The 18,349-nt window shown below is 37.0% G+C and overlaps 1 protein-coding gene across 3 annotated transcripts in view; it reads left to right on the top strand.

Annotated features, from left to right (window-relative positions):
- EGF (epidermal growth factor) overlaps positions 1–18,349 on the top strand; it is a 90,723-nt gene that overhangs the window by 30,847 nt on the left and 41,527 nt on the right. For all 3 annotated transcript variants that reach the window (XM_081303582.1, XM_081303581.1, XM_081303583.1), the window contains 6 exons: positions 5,612–5,737; positions 6,785–6,907; positions 8,852–8,974; positions 10,193–10,318; positions 11,531–11,667; positions 13,621–13,769. In XM_081303582.1, the coding sequence (XP_081159708.1) occupies positions 5,612–5,737; positions 6,785–6,907; positions 8,852–8,974; positions 10,193–10,318; positions 11,531–11,667; positions 13,621–13,769 (784 nt within the window). The remainder of the gene's footprint in view (positions 1–5,611; positions 5,738–6,784; positions 6,908–8,851; positions 8,975–10,192; positions 10,319–11,530; positions 11,668–13,620; positions 13,770–18,349) is intronic.

The following is an 18,349-nucleotide window of genomic DNA, read 5'->3' as shown; positions in this document are numbered from 1 at the left end:
ATTTATACATATTATATCTGGGGTGGACTCAGCAACACATTGAAGGCAATAAATGAAGAAAAAAAAAAAAAGAAAAGAAAGAAACCAGATTCTTTGTCCTGTTAAATTTTCCACTTTCTGAATTTTGCAAATTATATCTCCATGGTGATATCATCTTTCTCTACCTTCTGTATTTCCCATAAACTGATAGCTTAGGTCTGGAAACCTGATCAGAGTCAGAATTTTTTCAAGGATGCTTTGTGAGTTTATGCTTCCTATTGTACCACCTTAGGAGGCATATAGGGGCTGGTTCAAATTCTTTTTTGTGATGTTCAAGATTAATCAGCTGTTCAGGGGTGGCCAGCCTGGTCCATCAACTATAGTTTCCCATCAGCCTTTTCCATAATGGCTATTGATTACCGCTGCCTGGAGCCATATTTTTTTTCTAATTGTTTCATTGCTTATACATTTACTATCTGGAATTCTTATATAAAGAAGAAACTTTCCACATCAGATATATAATTCCCTTGAGGAGGAGCTTTTCTAGGAAAGGCAAATTCAAAGCTTGTTCCCATCCCTTAATTTACCCATTTTCAGAATAAAGGGTTAGTTTCCCAATATCCTCTAATGGTGACCTTTTTTCAAAAGCATCTTTATAAACTCATGAATTTAAATAAGTAGTCGACATGTTTCTATTCATGGTAATTATTATCCTCTTGATATTCAAATTGTACCATCTTTCTCCAGAAGGAGCCTGATCAGAGGCGTCTAGTCTGTGTGGGAGAGATGAACAATAGATTCCCCTCATCACCTCCTGCCTCCTACTCATTGACACTGGTGTCTGGAATGCAAGGTTGAGGTTGCTCTCAGTCTCTCAACAAGAGAGCCCATGGAGTCCTGTCACCAATGTATCATCCAGCAGGCAGGTGGGGTGGGATGGGCACAATGGGAGTGGAGGCTTTCACACCTGTGTTTTCTACCTGTATGCTCTGGGCTGGTTGAACTTGTCAAAAATAGGTATATAGTATTAAGAGACTAAGTGGGCCAGAGGGGCTTTTCTAAGAATAAAAAGTATTTATTTTTTTAACTTCCTAGTGGTTACTGGTTTGTTTATTTTCTGATTCTTAAAAGGGTTCAGATAAGTATGAATACCAAATAGTTAAATTCTGGGTAGTTTTTTTTTTCCAATGGTAATTATGAATTCCAGGAACATAAATAGCCACTCTTGTATTTTCTTCCTTGTATATCTCTTAACAGGGAAGAAAAAACTTCTGTAGTGTATACTTTGGGAAGTTTTTTGAGGAAGTTAAGGTTATCATTTATTGAGAACTCACTAATGAGAAAGACAATAAACAAATGAAACAAAAATATAACTGTAGGTTTTTACAGAAATTCCACAAAGCCCAGTTATATTTTATGTATGCATACACGCCCATGTATATACTTACACACACATGTGCATATGTAACACCTCACACATACGTGGTAAAGAAGTGGAGCCTGCAAACAGAAGGCTTGGGGTTGAGCCTTCGTTCTACCCCTTATTACCTATGTGCTCCTTAACAAGGCACTATTTCCTAATCTATAAAATGGAAAACAATATTGCTCTGCAAAACCCCAGGACTTGTTCTGAAAACTAAATGTGAAAATGTAAATGGTTTATAAAGTGTTATTCAAATTTTTATTGTTATGTGTTAAATATCGGGGATGCAAATATTCAGTTACAAGAATGATTAGTGAATGGGTTTGAATGGAAGAGATTAGAACAGCTTTGTGACATGGTCTTACACAGAATTTGAGGAATGTGATTTTATGTGATGGGGTGGGAAATGCAGGCTAGGGAATCCCATGTGCACTATTTCAGAACTGGACCAGGGTAAAATCTGTAGACTTACTGGGCTGCAGGCAAGCTCAAGAGCGCCTGTGTGTTTGTCAGGCAGTGATTGAAGGCACAGTTGGCATGGACATTAAACTCCGCGATTAGGGACTTTAATTGATCTCAAAGGCAATTAAGCCCCTCTGCTGGGCTCTGAGAAGGGGTGTTATCTGAGGTCAGCAGCAACATTCTGAGTGCTAGCTTTGGCCTATTTTGAAGCTAAAGAACAGCAGAAGATTAAGAAGATTAAACTGAAATATAACATTCAATCCTCTGTGTTTGGCCATTTCCTAAAATGAACTTTTAAAGTGTTTAGTGTCTGAATTCAGGTCACATCATCAACACAACCATGCAGAGGAGAATAATGATTAATAAGCATCATTCAAACCATTGGCAGCATGGTAGAGTGGACAGAGTTCTAAGCTGACACAGTCTGCTCATCTGTTTGAGGTGACTGGAAATCCAAGGGGAAAAGAATTAAAGAAGTGAGGGAGCAGGTGAATGATCACAGGACCTTGTGCATGTATTCCAGATGTTTGCTATGTACCTATATAATGAAAGGTAACATGCTAGGTGTTACTGAGACTACATATGTGGGTAGAGGACGTGCCTTACCTATTAATGGAAAAAGAATACATACATATAATCATGATGGAGATAATAGTGATGATGAGGATGATTAGAACATACATGGGCCAGGTGTGAGAGATAGTAGAAAGGTACAAAAAAAAGTTACAATACAGGATCTAGAAGATTCTCTGGGTCATTTCCTATACCCTAGATATTGATCATTTTCTTCATTAGACAGTTTGATCTGTGTTACCATGCTGTAGGCAGTAATTAAGGTTTGAGACTCTTTAGAGGTATAAATTTAGAAAAATTTACCACAAACATTTAATTGTTTTGAACCACAGCACTTTAAAAAGGGGGAGGGCAGAGCAAGCGCATGCACATGTGTGTAGGAGAGAGAGAGAGAGAGAGCCAATTAGAGAGAGACAGACAGACAGACAGACACAATATGAATGACAATATCTAATTCAATATTTTCATTCCATGGATTAGGAAACCTAGGTCAAGGAGATAAAGCAATTGGCTGTGAAATACAGAACAAGACAAAACTCGATTTTCCTGATTTTTTTAATTCCTATAATCATCTATTATGCTAGGCTTGGAAAGATTTTTATAAGGTACAATTACAGGAAGCATAATCTGTGAAGTTTTTGTTATCTTAAGAAAGTGTAGTGTTTTGGTGTTATGAAAGGAAAAAAATCAAAGTTAAAAATTACTTGTTTTGGGCTGGGGATGTGGCTGAAGCGGTAGCGCACTTGCCTGGCATGCCTGCGGCCCGGGTTCGATCCTCAGCACCACATACAAACAAAGATGTTGTGTCTGCCGAAAACTAAAAAAAAAATAAATGTTAAAAAATTCTCCCTCCCTCTCTCTCTCTCTCTCTCTAAAAAAAAAAAAAAAAAATTACTTTTTTTTTAAAGAAATGTGAAGAGGATGTATTTTGTCCTCAATAATCTTACAAGTTTCTGATTTTTGTCATTCACTTAAAATTTGAGCCATTTTAAATTTTGATTAATTAAAATTTGATAGCTTAAGTGTAGCATGCAGAAAATTATGCAGGTATATTTACATATTTTTCATGCTATGAAAAAATATGTAAATATACCTGCATAATTAGCATAAAAAGCATAGATAAGGAAAATTTTTTTTTCCAAAATACTATTCAATGTAGAGCTTAACAAATTTAGTAGGAAATACTGCAGTTGTATAGAGAGTTGGCAAGACTGATTTCACATTTATTTCTTCCAAGAAAACTGAAAAAAATACAAGTTAAAATGACTAAGGAAAGAACACGGACCAACTAAATGGAGTCAAGGTGGAATGTCTCAGCAGAACATTAGGCCATTGTTTCTCAGTCTGGCATGAAGACTCCCAGCATCAGAGTCACTCCGGAATCTATAAAAATGCAGATTATAGATTTTGGTATGAAGGCTCTCCCTTCATAACAAACTAGAATCCCAAGAGGGGAACATGTTCTCTGGTTGATGATGTACACTTGGGATTTTCTCAATGCAACAAAAATATGTTTCTATTGAATTCTGCAGCTGTTGGTCAAAAATGTGTTTAGTGGTAAAATTTATCAGAGGCCACTGACTTGAACAGAGCTCCTGCATGAGGCCCCGGCAGACCTAATCATAATGGAGTCATTCATACTGAAGTTCCAGATCCCCAAATCAAAACCAACTTGTTTATCTAACCTTCTAAGAAATCAGGAGAAAGGTGATGGACAAATCCCCAAACCAATCAGTTCTCTCCAGCATGATAAGGAAGTCCGCCCTGTTTTAACCTTTACCTGGAAAGGAACCTGGAATAACCTGATATTAACCAGTCCACTTTTTTTTTTTTAATTAGGCCATTGTCTTGTTTCTGCTCAAACTGCCATACAAAAACAGACTGTTCTGCCATGCCCAGTGTAGCACTCCTCTATTTATAGATGAAATGCTGCTTGATTCATGGATTGAAAATAAAAAGCTAAATATAGGTCATTTAACCAAATTTGCTGAAATTCTATCTTGTAAGAGTGATTTGAAGTAGAAGGAAATAGGTCAAGTCAGATGAAGAGGACATCTCTAGAAGTAGAGAAAAGAGATCAGAGAACAAATGCACTTGGGGAACAGGATCCAGCTGCAACTGCTCTGCTCAGGTGCTTGCTGATTTGTTTTCTGTGTTTCCTACAACAGTGCTGGTGTTCTCCACAGCCCTGGCTGAGACCCTGTGCTCTTCTCATTATGCAGTCTCTAGTAGATCTTAACCATGCCAGACTTCAGGCTCTATGATCCAGTGCTCTTCCTTGGCCTTTACCTTCTGCCAGATCGCTGCTTCATGTCTACCTGCATCTGGGCATCTGTCCCCACACTTAAGCTTATCTGTATTTCCCATAGCATTTTATAAAGTTTCTGTCATTAAAATCGACAAAAATAAGAAGTAAAAGATGCAAAAATCTTGTTAACCTCTTGAAACAGGATATACATGCTACTAGGTTAGCCCTTGACTTTGGGCTTTGAAAAACAGAGGTACTAAGTTGGTCATATACCAAGTTGGTTCAGTATAGTTAATCTAACTCAAGCGCCCCAAAATAGATAACTGTAACTATAACGTAAGCACGGAAATACACATAACTCAACCCAATTTGTAGCTAATTCAACCCAAGCACCCATTTTATTGAACAAATTCCAATTCACTTGGGATAGTTCATAACATATGGGATGTGTCAGCAATAAACTCAGAAATTTGAGGATAAGACATGTGGCAATATACATTAAGCCTGAAAGATTTTTTTTTTAAAATAATAATTATAAAAACAGCTAAATACCATCTACCTCTGACTTATACATAGTACACTCAGGGAAAGATGTGCTTAAGTTCAAAGTCTTTTTTTTAATTATTATTTCTTGAACAGAATTTTGTTTATGTGTTTTTTATGTTAGAATGAAAAAGCAGATAAATTGTACTATTAGCAACCCAAGGAATGACATCTCCAGCTAGTTAGGACGCCCTATCCTGAGAGCTACTGTAAGACAATTAGAGAAATAAGGACTTTGGAACGCTGGCGAATCCCAGCTAGAGCAGCGCCACCGTGGCAAGAGGCGACAAGAGGAGCCAGTTTAAGAACCGTGCAGGGATGGAGCATTGTCCTCTGTCAAAACACATATCCACAGGTTCCTAATAAACCATCTTCTGTTCTAGAAAAGAAACTTTGCAAACTAAAGAAAGCTAACTGCAGCGGCAGAGCGTGCGGGCAGGACTCCAAGTCGCGCTTGTGCGCATGTGCGGAGGGCTACGCGCTCAGCCGAGACCGGAAATCCTGTGAAGGTAAAGCGCGCCCCGCGGAGGGCGGGGGAGTGTCGGTCGCCAAGAACTGTCTTGAGGGGCAACGAGAGCGTCACCGGGAAATCGACTTCAAGTTAGCTTGCTTTAACCCAGGAGAGCACTTTTATTTATTTTTTCTTCTGTTTTTAAAGTCTTTATAATACTTCGAGGTCCCTTTTTTAAAAACAATATCCTGTGTTCCTACCTCAGATACAGAGGCTGCTCAGGAGGGGGAGGAGATTCTCTGAGCCTCTTTGCGTTTGAATTTGTGCAAAATTTCAGGATAGACACTTTTTAAGAGAGCAGGTCCATAGCTACCATCGGATTCTCAGAGCATATGACTGTCACATCGTATTCCATAAAGATCTAATCTGGAACGACGCAAACTGAGGCTCAGGCTCGTCCTCTAGGACGCCTCCTGTTTCAAAATTCCAAGCCCTATTTAATGAACCCACGAGACGTCTGCATCCCTTTTCCTGGAAGGTGATGTGATTTAGGGATGAAAAGAACCCAATGGCTGCAGGACACATTAAGTAGCATCAGTTGCGGGTAAATCTGGCACCTAGTTATAGTCCCCTGCTTACAGGGCTCCAATGGGAAAAGCTGTGACGTGCAGAAGCTGTGAGCTAGCTGGAAGGCTGGCGCTTCCGTTGGAGCAAAGCTGCTAAGGAGTGTTTCTACTTTTAGGGGAGGGGCTCCCCTTGGGTCTTGAGAAAAGTAAATACCAGAACAGGAATTGTCCAAACTGATTAAGAAACTTCCAACAGTTCCTAACTTGAATGGCATGCTGTATCGTTTCAAGGCATATAGTGCTATATGTTTATCAAAAGTTAATTCTAGTCCGAAAAATCTGTATAAACTATAACACAGTAGAAATGCCTTTCATGATCATCGGACTGACTTCTTTTTCTCTTTCTGAGAATTGGAAAAACATCCCTCCCTGGTCAGTTACAGCATACACCACCCTACTTTGTGCTTACTAATTAGTAATATCACAATTTATTTTCAGAAACAACCATTTTATTGTGATTTGCTTTTGTCATTGTATAGATGTCAATGAATGTGCCTTTTGGAATCATGGCTGTACTCTTGGGTGTAAGAACATTCCTGGATCCTATTATTGCACGTGCCCTGCAGGATTTGTTCTGCTTTCTGATGGAAAACGATGCCATCGTAAGTCACAAAAACAAGTATTTATTGCATTATTCTTCTTAATTTTCAATACTGTTTTTGAGTGAACTATGATGGGTTGATAGGCTTCAGTTAGCAGTGTGCATCAGAATTACCTTGGAGTTTTATTTTGTTTTGCTTTTTGAAATATGGATAACTACATTTTACTATAGATATTTAAAATAAAAACTACCAGGGTTGGGATACACACACACACACACACACACACACACACACACACATAATATAATCTGTGCCTGAGTAAGTCATTGTTTATAGGTCTTTGGGGCATCAATGCTGGCAATATACATATTAAAAAGAAAAAGATACATTCTAAATGTATATGGATATTCCCAGTGCAAATTTAGGATTAAATATTCAGATACCTTAAGATAAATTTTTTTATTGAATCTACTAGTATGGCTAAGTACAAATGAGAGTTTCAACTCATGTTTATTATCTATTCCTTCTTCAAAGATGGTGGAATAGGTCAGTCTAGATATCGTCTATGCTTATGAAAGCAGGCACATTGAAATGGATGAATGATAATTGTTAGGGTAGCTGGTACAAATATCCATAAGAGACACATCTCTGAGTCAAGCAAAGATTTATTTACAGAGAATATCTGCCAGGCTGCCTTTCTTCAAGGAGCAACAGCCTGCTGAAAAAATTTAACTATATAGTCATGTACAATGAAGTGGTTAAAAAATAACCCAGAGGGCTGGGGTTGTGGCTCAGTGGCAGAGAGCTTGCCTTTCACATGTGAGGCACTGGGTTCAATCCTCAGCACCACATAAAAATAAATAAACAAAATAATGATATTGTGTCCATGTATAACTAAAAAATATCAAAAACCAAAATAACCCAGGGTCCTGTGATTGTTAGTTGGCATCTTTGTTGTGATTTCAGTAGTTAGGGACTCTTTGGAGATGGCTTAACGAGAAGGTCATGCATGGGTGGGAGTCTCAAGATGACAGGTGCTGATTTTCAAAATGGAATTACTTTGGCCTAAGGACCTAACAATAATGAATTTCTTGGAAATTACCCAGCATGCTTGTGCTTGTCTATGAAATTTGCCCCTCTCTTAATATCACAAATTTTGCCCACTGGCAAATATACTGAAGTACAGGATGTAAATTCCTCATAGGGCCCACTGTGTACCAAGTGTGGCAAATGTAATCTCACTTGATTCTCAAACCTTCTAGAAGTTTAATGTTACATATGCAATGTCATATTTGACTTGCTTGGAATTTATTTTAATATTTGCTATAGGGTAGATATTTACATTTCTCTCCCGAATCATTATTCAGTTATTTCTATACCATTATTGGATGATCTTTCACATGCTCACTAATTTTAAAATAACATCTTACGCAGTATGTTCTTATGTATACTTTAATCTTTTCTAATCTGAGCTTTCTGTCCTGTTGTATTATCTTCTGTCTATTCCTACACCCATTCTCCACTATTTTAATGATTGCACATTATTATGCATATATGATAATTTATCATACATTTTAATATTTGTTAAGAGCCTCTCATTTCTCTTCGTACACCTAACCACACTCATAAAATGTCCTTAGTTTTTTGTTTTTTTTTGTTTTTTTTTTTAGTAGATGAAATCTGTTTTCCAGGTGAACTCGAGAATCACTTCTTCAGGTTCCAAAACTCTCAGAATTTTGATGACTAAGAGCTTGAAAAATCTTATTTGAGATAATAGAAATTCAGAGGAAACTAGATACATTTTCCAAAATCAGAACTCTTTCTGTTTTCAGATTTGAAATTTTTTCTTTATACCTCCAATTACCATGGCATTTCATAAATGTTTGTTCTTTCTTTAACTTCTTTTTTTTTTTTCAGGAGAGCACTTTTTGTTAGCAACAGATTGTAATAAAGTTTCACAACTCTGATTTAACGCTAATCTTAACTTTGTTCTTCATTAATTAGCATTCATTTCCTGTCCAAGCAACGCATCTAAATGCAGCCATGGATGTGTTTTGACATCAGATGGGCCCCTGTGTTTCTGTCCTGAAGGCTCAGTGCTTGGGAGAGATGGAAAAACATGTAGTGGTGAGTTTATTTGCCTCTTGTTGGTTTGAATATAAACATTTTCTAAGTGATACCCCCAAACTGATCTTATTGCCAAAGGAGAATAGATTTTCCAGTATTACACACTGAAAGATATTTATGTAACAGATTAACACATAGATTTAAATTTCTTTTTAGAAAAGATGCGTATTGTAGTGGTTTTGATCAAGGGCTTTGAAGTTAGTCCTTAGGTAGTATTACCAGTTACAGTTACGGCAGTGTGTTTTAGACTATAGTTACTTGACCTCTTTTAGTCTTTGCTTCCTCATCTGTAACAATACTGACTTGCCTCCTGGATTGAATGAGATGGCAGAGGCAGAGTGTCCTCAGTCTGTTGATTGCACCTAATAAGGAACTCTCTACTTTTATCTTTATAGAGGTTTATGCATAAAGAAGTCTGGATATAACCCGAGATTAGCAGAAAAGTCATGTACAGCTTTATGATTTTTAAATAAAAAAATAGAAGAGAGGGGCTGGGGATGTGGCTCAAGCAGTAGCGCGCTCGCCTGGCATGCATGGGGCGCTGGGTTCGATCCTCAGCACCACATAAAAATAAAGATGTTGTGTCTACCGAAAAAAACTAAAAAAATAAATATTTTTAAAAAATAGAAGAGAATGCTAATTTTACAGGATGAAGTGTGCCTATTTTTTATTTATACCATACAATTTATTTTTATTTTTTTAGTCATACATGACAGCAGAATGTATTTTGACATATAATACATACATGGAATGTACATACATCAGTCATATTGTCTATTCTATTCTGCTGGAAGTGTGCCCATTTTTAGAATTAAAAGTAAAGCCAATTAAGATTTTTTAAAACCTAGGAAATGCAAAAGAAGAGACTGAAAATGCAAGAGAGAAAAAAATGCAGTACTCATTAGAAAGAGTTAGACCAGCTGCCACACCCACTAAAACTTTTGTGTTCTTCAACCAGTTGTCAGCATGCTTGTTCTTGAACTCAGGGGTGCAACAAGAGGATGGGGGCCATTGGAATGTGAGGCATTATCATTCAAGATGTTGAGTTTACTGAAGGGGGGCACTTAGGATATTCTGAAAAATAAACTTGATTGCAGCTGTCTGAATGATTGAGGAGGTGGTTTTCAAAATCAACATATAGTTGGTACATTCCATACTTTGATGAAAATTATAATATATTGAATGACAACATCATTACAAAGCAACTGTTTTTTGTAGGCTGTTCATCACCTGATAACGGTGACTGTAGCCAGCTCTGTCTTCCTCTCAGCCCAGTATCTTGGGAATGTAGTTGCTTTCCTGGGTATGACTTACAACCAGACCAAAAAAGCTGTTCAGCTTCAGGTTAGTGCTGGGGTTGTTTGGAAGTGTGTTTCTGCAAAAGATAACATGAAAGTATTTTATTTAGAAATATGGGAAGTTGAATTGCTTTTGGCTTCTTGATAGAAGATCTGATTTTTTTATTTTTGGAAATGGAAAATGAATCTTATGAACATGAATAATTATAACATAAATAATAATCATGTTTTAAAAGAATATTTCTGGCATCCAGCAAAAAAATATATATATATATTATATTATATTATATATATAATGTCATATATGGTATTTTTAGTAGATAAGAAAGTTATGGGGGCTGGGGATATAGCTCAATTGGTAGAGTGCTTGCTTTGCATGCACAAGGCACTGGGTTCAATCCCCAGTATCACAAAAAAAAAGAAAGTTATGACCAGAATAGTCTTAAATACCTTATAGTATTTAAGTATATACTTATATACTTTATAGTTAAGAGATGTTCAATAATATTTGTTAGTTGATTTGATTTTCATCTCTCTAGTGAATGCAATAATTATAATACTTTGATAAATTCTGTTCTTTTTCATGTCAAAATTTAATATTAAATTGTATGCTTCTGCTATTTTTTCATCTTCTGATATTTATCTCTTGCGTCCTTCAACAGCCTTGGAAATCTTAGATTTATGCCAAATGCATTTCATTCATAACGTTCTCCTGAATGTTAATTATGCTGATAATTGGAATAACATAATAATGATTCTATATAGCTGGACTTAGAGCACAATACTCTCAACTTTTCAAGGCCTCAGTAATATAGTATAATTTGAGTACTGAGAATACTCAAGGGGTCTTATTATAAATTTAAATAATCACATGTCCCTTTCAGAAGAGCCTAGGTTAAGGAAGTTTATTTATTCCAATATGAATTCAATATGTGTGAAACAAGGAGATTACAGTCCTAAGATTTGCATCATTTAATTATGCTTTTGGTAATTTAGTGTGACTTTTTAAAAGTAATTTGCATTTTAAAAGCAGACATCTAGAGAAGAAGAATCTAGTGATGAAATTCTTGCAATATGCTACTTCATGGTACAGAATGGCTTCCTGCCTGTCTTTGCCTATATTACACTTGTGGGAAACTAAGAAGACTAACATTGTAGAAATTGAAGAAGAGGGTGCAATGAAAGGGAAGAGTCAGAAGTGCCTTTTGTGTTTTAAGGCATGCTTTAAACATAGACATATTGGAAATTTAATTAACAGGACCACAACCATTTTTGATGTTTGCCAATTCTCAAGATATTCGTCATATGCACTTTGATGGAACAGATTATGGAACCCTGCTCAGCAAGCAGATGGGAACAGTTTTTGCACTAGATCATGACCCTGTGGAAAATAAGGTATGGGTTTGTTGCCTGAACAGATGTGAGTGTGCTATAAAGACAGAACAGAGGAGATTATCCTAACAGATGACATTGGCTACTTGAAAATCTTCTGTTAAACTGAGAATGATTAGACCTGTAACAACTTACATGTAGATAGTGGAACATCATTTGGGAAATCATAAGGCTTTCCTGTTATCATATCCCTATGCAGGGTTCTTGCTGGGATTCATTGATTTTATTGGGGATGATTGTACAGGATTATCAGGTTAGTTTCCTCTTTGGAGATGAGGATGGGAGACTAGCACAAGTTCATGCAAAAGGAGCTCCATAAATAGGTTTTTTGATTATTTGCTAGTAGTGGGAAGAATAGGGGGTTAAGATTGGGCCAAAATATAAATTAGTAATTTGCATTTAATACATGTCATTGAGAGAGGGAATTGCATGACCTTTGAACTATGAAAATCCGAAAGCACAGTTTTATGACTGTTGTGGGAATGGCAGTCTTGCAACATTACTTATATAATACTCAATTTTACATAAAAGTTTTTTTATGTAACTTAGAATTTCTATATTATTAAGGCTGATCAGTCCCTCTTTTATTTCTTCTTTTTTTAAATATCCAGAATATGTTTATTTATTTTAAAATATTTCCATTAATTAACTTAATGATTAATGTTCTTATTTTCTTGCTACTCAAACTCTGGTATTTGGCCCAACCAGCATCAACATCACCTGAAAATACAACTACAAGACTAGTAGGCTCCTCTCCAGTCCATTGAATCCAAATCTACATTTTAACAAGATTTCCAGGTGATTCATATGCAAATTTGAGTTTGAGAAACACAGTTCTAGTAGAGTTTTTTCATGAAAAGTACCCATATTTGTCTTTATGAAATATTACCTCTTCTTTACGAATGTAACTCATCAAATAATAATTCATTCACAAAACGGGAACTCATTAAATAATAGCCTATTAAAAATGCTATGAGCCAGAAGACAATTTAATGGAATTTGTGGAATTTTAATCATGAGCACATATGTTTACCTAAACCTATAATTGACGAGATTATTAGGTAAACATGAGCTCCCGGTTAAAATTCCACAAATTCCATTAAATTGTCATCTGACAATTTAATACTCTGATGAAATTCTTATGTCTGATAGCCTGCATATTAGATTGAAAAAGAACTTTGTGCCTATAAAATTGGATAAGACAGATAGATTAAAATAAAATTATGTAAGTTTAGAGATGAAAGGAACCTTAGGAAATATCTAACTTCCTCATTTTTGTAGTCTGGAAAATTGAGGTTAAGTGACTTGGCCAAAGCAGTCCTGCAAATAAATTAGAAAACTGAGAGGAACCCATGTCTCTTGAGTTGCCCTGAAGTACAGTGCTGTGTGAACAGTAGAAGATACAGCTTACTTAGTGTCCTCATTAAATTACACATCATTGCTCCCTTTCAGGCTGTAGAGGCCACTGATGTGTTCCAGTGCAAAGACTATGTCATTGACCAATGATCAAATATTCTTTTAACCTTTATTTTATTTATTCATATTTTATGTGGTGCTGAGGATTGGACCCAGTGCCTCACACATGCCAGGCAAGTGCTCTACCACTGAGCCATAACCCCAACCTCCAATGATCAAATATGAAAAAACAATGAGTAGACTATGTGCCAGGAACTAAGAATTTATGTATGCATATCATGTGACCTAATGAGGCTGATATTATATTCCTATTCTACCAATAAGAAAACTAAGACTCTGAGACACTAAGTAACTTGCTTTTGGTTACACACAACTGGGAGCAGCATAGTTGGGGTTTAGTTGCTGATGTGTCTAACTAATTTTTAAACCGGGCTCTTAACAATTTCACTTGGTGACCTGAAGGCTTACTCATCCCCTTTGTCTATGTTCCATGTTCAGTTTTTAAAGACAAATCAGAAACACCTGTTTTCTCTATTGCAGATATATTATGCCCACACAGCTCTGAAATGGATAGAGAGAGCTAATATGGATGGTTCCCAGAGAGAAAGGCTTATTGAGGAAGGAATAGATGTACCAGAAGGTCTTGCCGTGGACTGGATTGGCCGCAGATTCTACTGGACAGACAGAGGGTATGTTTCCTGGTTCACTTTTAAGCCACAGGTGATGGAAGCAATGAAAGAGATATACCACTTGCTTTATCCTCCATTTTGAACACAGATAAATATTGCTGGGTGCTTGGCATCCAGCCAGTGGAGGAGACAGGCCCCATTGCTGTCCACTTCCCTGCCTCTGCCCACCATCAAGCAAGATACTACTCCCTTCATCAAGACTGAATCCATATCCACAGAAGGATTTCAAAGACCAAGAAAGCAGCCATCTGTTTTTGCCCCTCAGATTGTGTGTGTGAGAAACCCAAGGCCTGTCTGAACACAGTTAGTAAGCATTCTTTGAGTAATGCTGAGGATGAGGCACTCTCCTAGGTAACATGGGAGAATACAAAGGAGAATGGGATGTGCTCGTCTTTGCAGTCAGCTCTTAGTTTATTTGGGGAGGTAAGGCATATTTCCTTAGTAAAATCTTAATCAAGTACTTGGATTAAATATCAGTACAAGAAATGTCGAGGCCTTATATAATTGCTTAGTGAAGGGTGTACACTCCCCAAGGGATTGCTGGAAGGAGTTTCAGAAATCAGCTAGCCTAAGTGTGTTCTTTTTACACGTGAAGAATGTAAAGCTTATAGAGTCTGAATTATTCCAGGGTTCTCAGCATTCAAGAGATCAATGTGGTTCCAGTTGAGCCAGCATGAAGTGGGGCTTATGGAGTTTTGATGAAATTTCAGGGGAACAGAGGGATGGTCCACTTTCCTTTTGGTGGGTAACCACAGAATCAGAGTGAAGTTGGGGTATTTCTGTCCTCTGGGTACCCTACTCTCAGGGCTGCTCTGTGTGAGCCTGGGAACAGAACAGGGTGGGGTGGAGGAGAGTCAATAAGAAGGATTGCATTCCTTATGGTGCCAGAGGAACCTTAAACCAGAGCCCCTCACAGGAAAATATGAAGGGTGCTGTGTGTTCTAGGATATTTTGTCAAAATAACTGAGTGCCATGAAGTGAAACGGTAGCCATCCTGGATATCAGGCATCTATGCAGCCATGTTTCACCTCTGCGAAGACAGCACTTCTTACATGGCCAAGTCCCAGGGAATGGGTTTATATGCTTGAGTGTAGGTTTTCTATGTCCTAGAAAATCTCATTTGGTCTGGATAACTGATAGGAAACAGGTTCTACAAAACAAGCCACATGTACGGTATGGTGTGAAGTTATGTATAAAATGGCCCTTCTGTTTTCAGGGCAAGTTTATTTTTTACACATTCATTATTCATTTGTTCACTTAACCAGACCTTTATTACTTTATTATTTGTATGTTTACTTATTGAACAACTATAATGCATTAGACACTGGGCTAAGAACCTTATGAAATCCCAAAGAGGTAAGTTTTCTTACCTCCAATTTAAAGGTTAAGAAAATCAATAGTCAAAGAGGTAAAATGACTTTCCCAAGATCAAGGAGCATATAAGTAGTAGATATGAAATTGGAATGCAAGAATAACCATCTCTAAAGCTTATCCTCTTAAGAGATGGGCTGGGATTATAGCTCAGTGGTAGCGCTATACTAATATCCTGTGATATTAAATTACATAGTAACTCTTTGCCAAATAGGAGCCAAAGAGGGATGGTTATAGTCTCTACTGGCCTAGGAATAGGCACGTTCAAATTAATATCTTACACCTAGGAAGCTCTACCACTGAGTTATACTCACCCCATGGTTCTATTTCTAGCATCACAGAATAATTATGGAGATGTTCGGCCTCCTTCAATCAGAGCTGATTAATGTGCTCCACCCAGAGTCATGTAACAAATTAAAGTCAGTTATCAAAATTATAAATCATAATAACAGCCTCCTCCATGTTGAACTACTTAATAGAAATTTTAAATATCATCTATGCATAATAATAGAACTCAAACATAGTTGTTCTTGTAAGAGTAAATGTTGATCAGGATGACAGTTGTCAACCACTCTTAGGCTTTCTAAGGATGCTTGGTCTTCTCATATTTCCCCAAATTTGCAAGTCACCTCTAATTTTAACAGTGTTTGATTAATAGCATCATGGTACCTACTGCAGAGGCAATGCCTTCAGGAGATAGAAACCTCCATATCCTGGAGAATAAGACCTCAAATCCCCTACTTTATTGACTTCAGTAATAACTAGTCCTTTTTAAGTCCTCACCCCTCTAAAGACAGCTGCTAAAAGACAACCTTTAATTTGTCTGCAAATGAGAGGTTTATAGTTTGAAAACCTTGATATTAGTTAGAAATTGGATTTAAATACTGAGATTCTAATCCTGTGATATTAGATTACATAGTAACTCTTTGCCAAATGGGAACCAAAGAGGGATGGTTATAGTCTCTCCTGGCGTAGGAAAAGGCATGTTCAAATTAACATCTTACACCTAGGAAGAAACTAATTAATAATTTTACTGGCAATGCTATTATTTAGTATTAAGGAATCCTGATTTCTAAAGCCAATTGCCCTGTAAAAAAAGAGCCAAGAAGGTAAATGTGTTTACTCATTCTATGGGGGTAACAGAAACTACCATAAGATAAAATTTACTCTTAGGATTCTTTTTTTTTTTTTTTAGATTTCCATTCACAATATAATCAAAAACATTAAATAGGAATAGGTTTTTTATTTTTTTTTTATTGCTTGTTCAAAACATTACAAAGCTCTTGACATATCACATTTCATACATTTGATTCAAGTGGGTTATGAACTCCCATTTTTACCCCATATACAGATTGTAGAATCACATAGGTTACACATCCACATTTTTACATAATGCCCTATTAGTAACTGTTGTATTCTGCTACCTTTCCTATCCTCTACTATCCCCCCTCTCCTCCCCTCCCATCTTCTCTCTCTACCCCATCTACTGTAATTCATTTCTCTCCTTGTTTATTTTCCCATTCCCCTCACAACCTCTTATATGTAATTTTGTATAACAATGAGGGTCTCCCTCCATTTCCATGCAGTTTCCCTTTTCTCTCCCTTTCCCTCCCACCTCATGTCTCTGTTTAATGTTAATCTTTTCTTCCTGCTCTTCCTCCCTGCTCTGTTCTTAGTTGCTCTCATTATATCAAAGAAGACATTTGGTATTTGTTTTTTAGGGATTGGCTAGCTTCACTAAGCATAATCTGCTCTAGTGCCATCCATTTCCCTGCAAATTCCATGATTTTGTCATTTTTTAGTGCTGCGTAATATTCCATGGTGTATAAATGCCACATTTTTTTATCCATTCATCTATTGAAGGGCATCTGGGTTGGTTCCACAGTCTAGCTATTGTGAATTGTGCTGCTATGAACATCGATGTGGCAGTATCCCTGTAGTACGCTCTTTTAAGGTCTTCAGGGAATAGTCCGAGAAGGGCAATAGCTGGGTCAAATGGTGGTTCCATTCCCAGCTTTCCCAGGAATATCCAAACTGCTTTCCAAATTGGCCGCACCAATTTGCAGTCCCACCAGCAATGTACAAGAGTACCCTTTTCCCACATCCTCGCCAGCACTTGTTGTTGTTTGACTTCATAATGGCTGCCAATCTTACTGGAGTGAGATGGTATCTTAGGGTGGTTTTGATTTGCATTTCTCTGACTGCTAGAGATGGTGAGCATTTTTTCATGTACTTGTTGATTGATTGTATGTCCTCCTCTGAGAAGTGTCTGTTCAGGTCCTTGGCCCATTTGTTGATTGGGTTATTTGTTGTCTTATTGTCTAATTTTTTGAGTTCTTTGTATACTCTGGGTATTAGGGCTCTATCTGAAGTGTGAGGAGTAAAAATTTGTTCCCATGATGTAGGCTCCCTATTTACCTCTCTTATTGTTTCTTTTGCTGAGAAAAAACTTTTTAGTTTGAGTAAGTCCCATTTGTTGATTCTAGTTATTAACTCTTGTGCTATGGGTGTCCTATTAAAGGAATTTGGAGCCCGACTCCACAATATGTAGATCGGAGCCAACTTTTTCTTCTATCAGATGCAGAGTCTCTGATTTGATATCAAGCTCCTTGATTCATTTTGAGTTAACTTTTGTGCATGGCGAGAGGAGGGGATTCAGTTTCATTTTGTTGCATATGGATTTCCAGTTTTCCCAACACCATTTGTTGAAGATGCTATCCTTCCTCCATAGCATGTTTTTAGCCCCTTTATCAAATATAAGATAGTTGTAACTTTGTGGATTAGTCTCTGTGTCCTCTATTCTGTACCATTGGTCCACCCACCTGTTTTGGTACCAGTACCATGCTGTTTTTGTTACTATTGCTCTGTAATATAGTTTGAAATCTGGTATCGCTATACTGCCTGATTCACACTTCCTGCTTAGAATTGCTTTTGCTATTCTGGGTCTTTTATTTTTCCATATGAATTTCATGATTGCTTTCTCTATTTCTACAAGAAATGCCATTGGGATTTTGATTGGCATTGCATTAAACCTATAGAGAACTTTTGGTAATATCGCCATTTTGATGATGTTAGTTCTGCCTATCCATGAACAGGGTATATTTTTCCATCTTCTAAGATCTTCTACTCTCTTTAGGGTTCTGTAGTTTTCATTGTATAAATCTTTCACCTCTTTTGTTAGGTTGATTCCCAAGTATTTTATTTTTTTT

The sequence above is a fragment of the Spermophilus citellus genome (assembly GCF_964194105.1).
Source record: "Spermophilus citellus genome assembly, chromosome: 8".
In the NCBI taxonomy this organism is placed as follows: Eukaryota; Metazoa; Chordata; class Mammalia; order Rodentia; family Sciuridae; genus Spermophilus; species Spermophilus citellus.
This window is presented reverse-complemented; position numbering and strand designations above follow the sequence as displayed.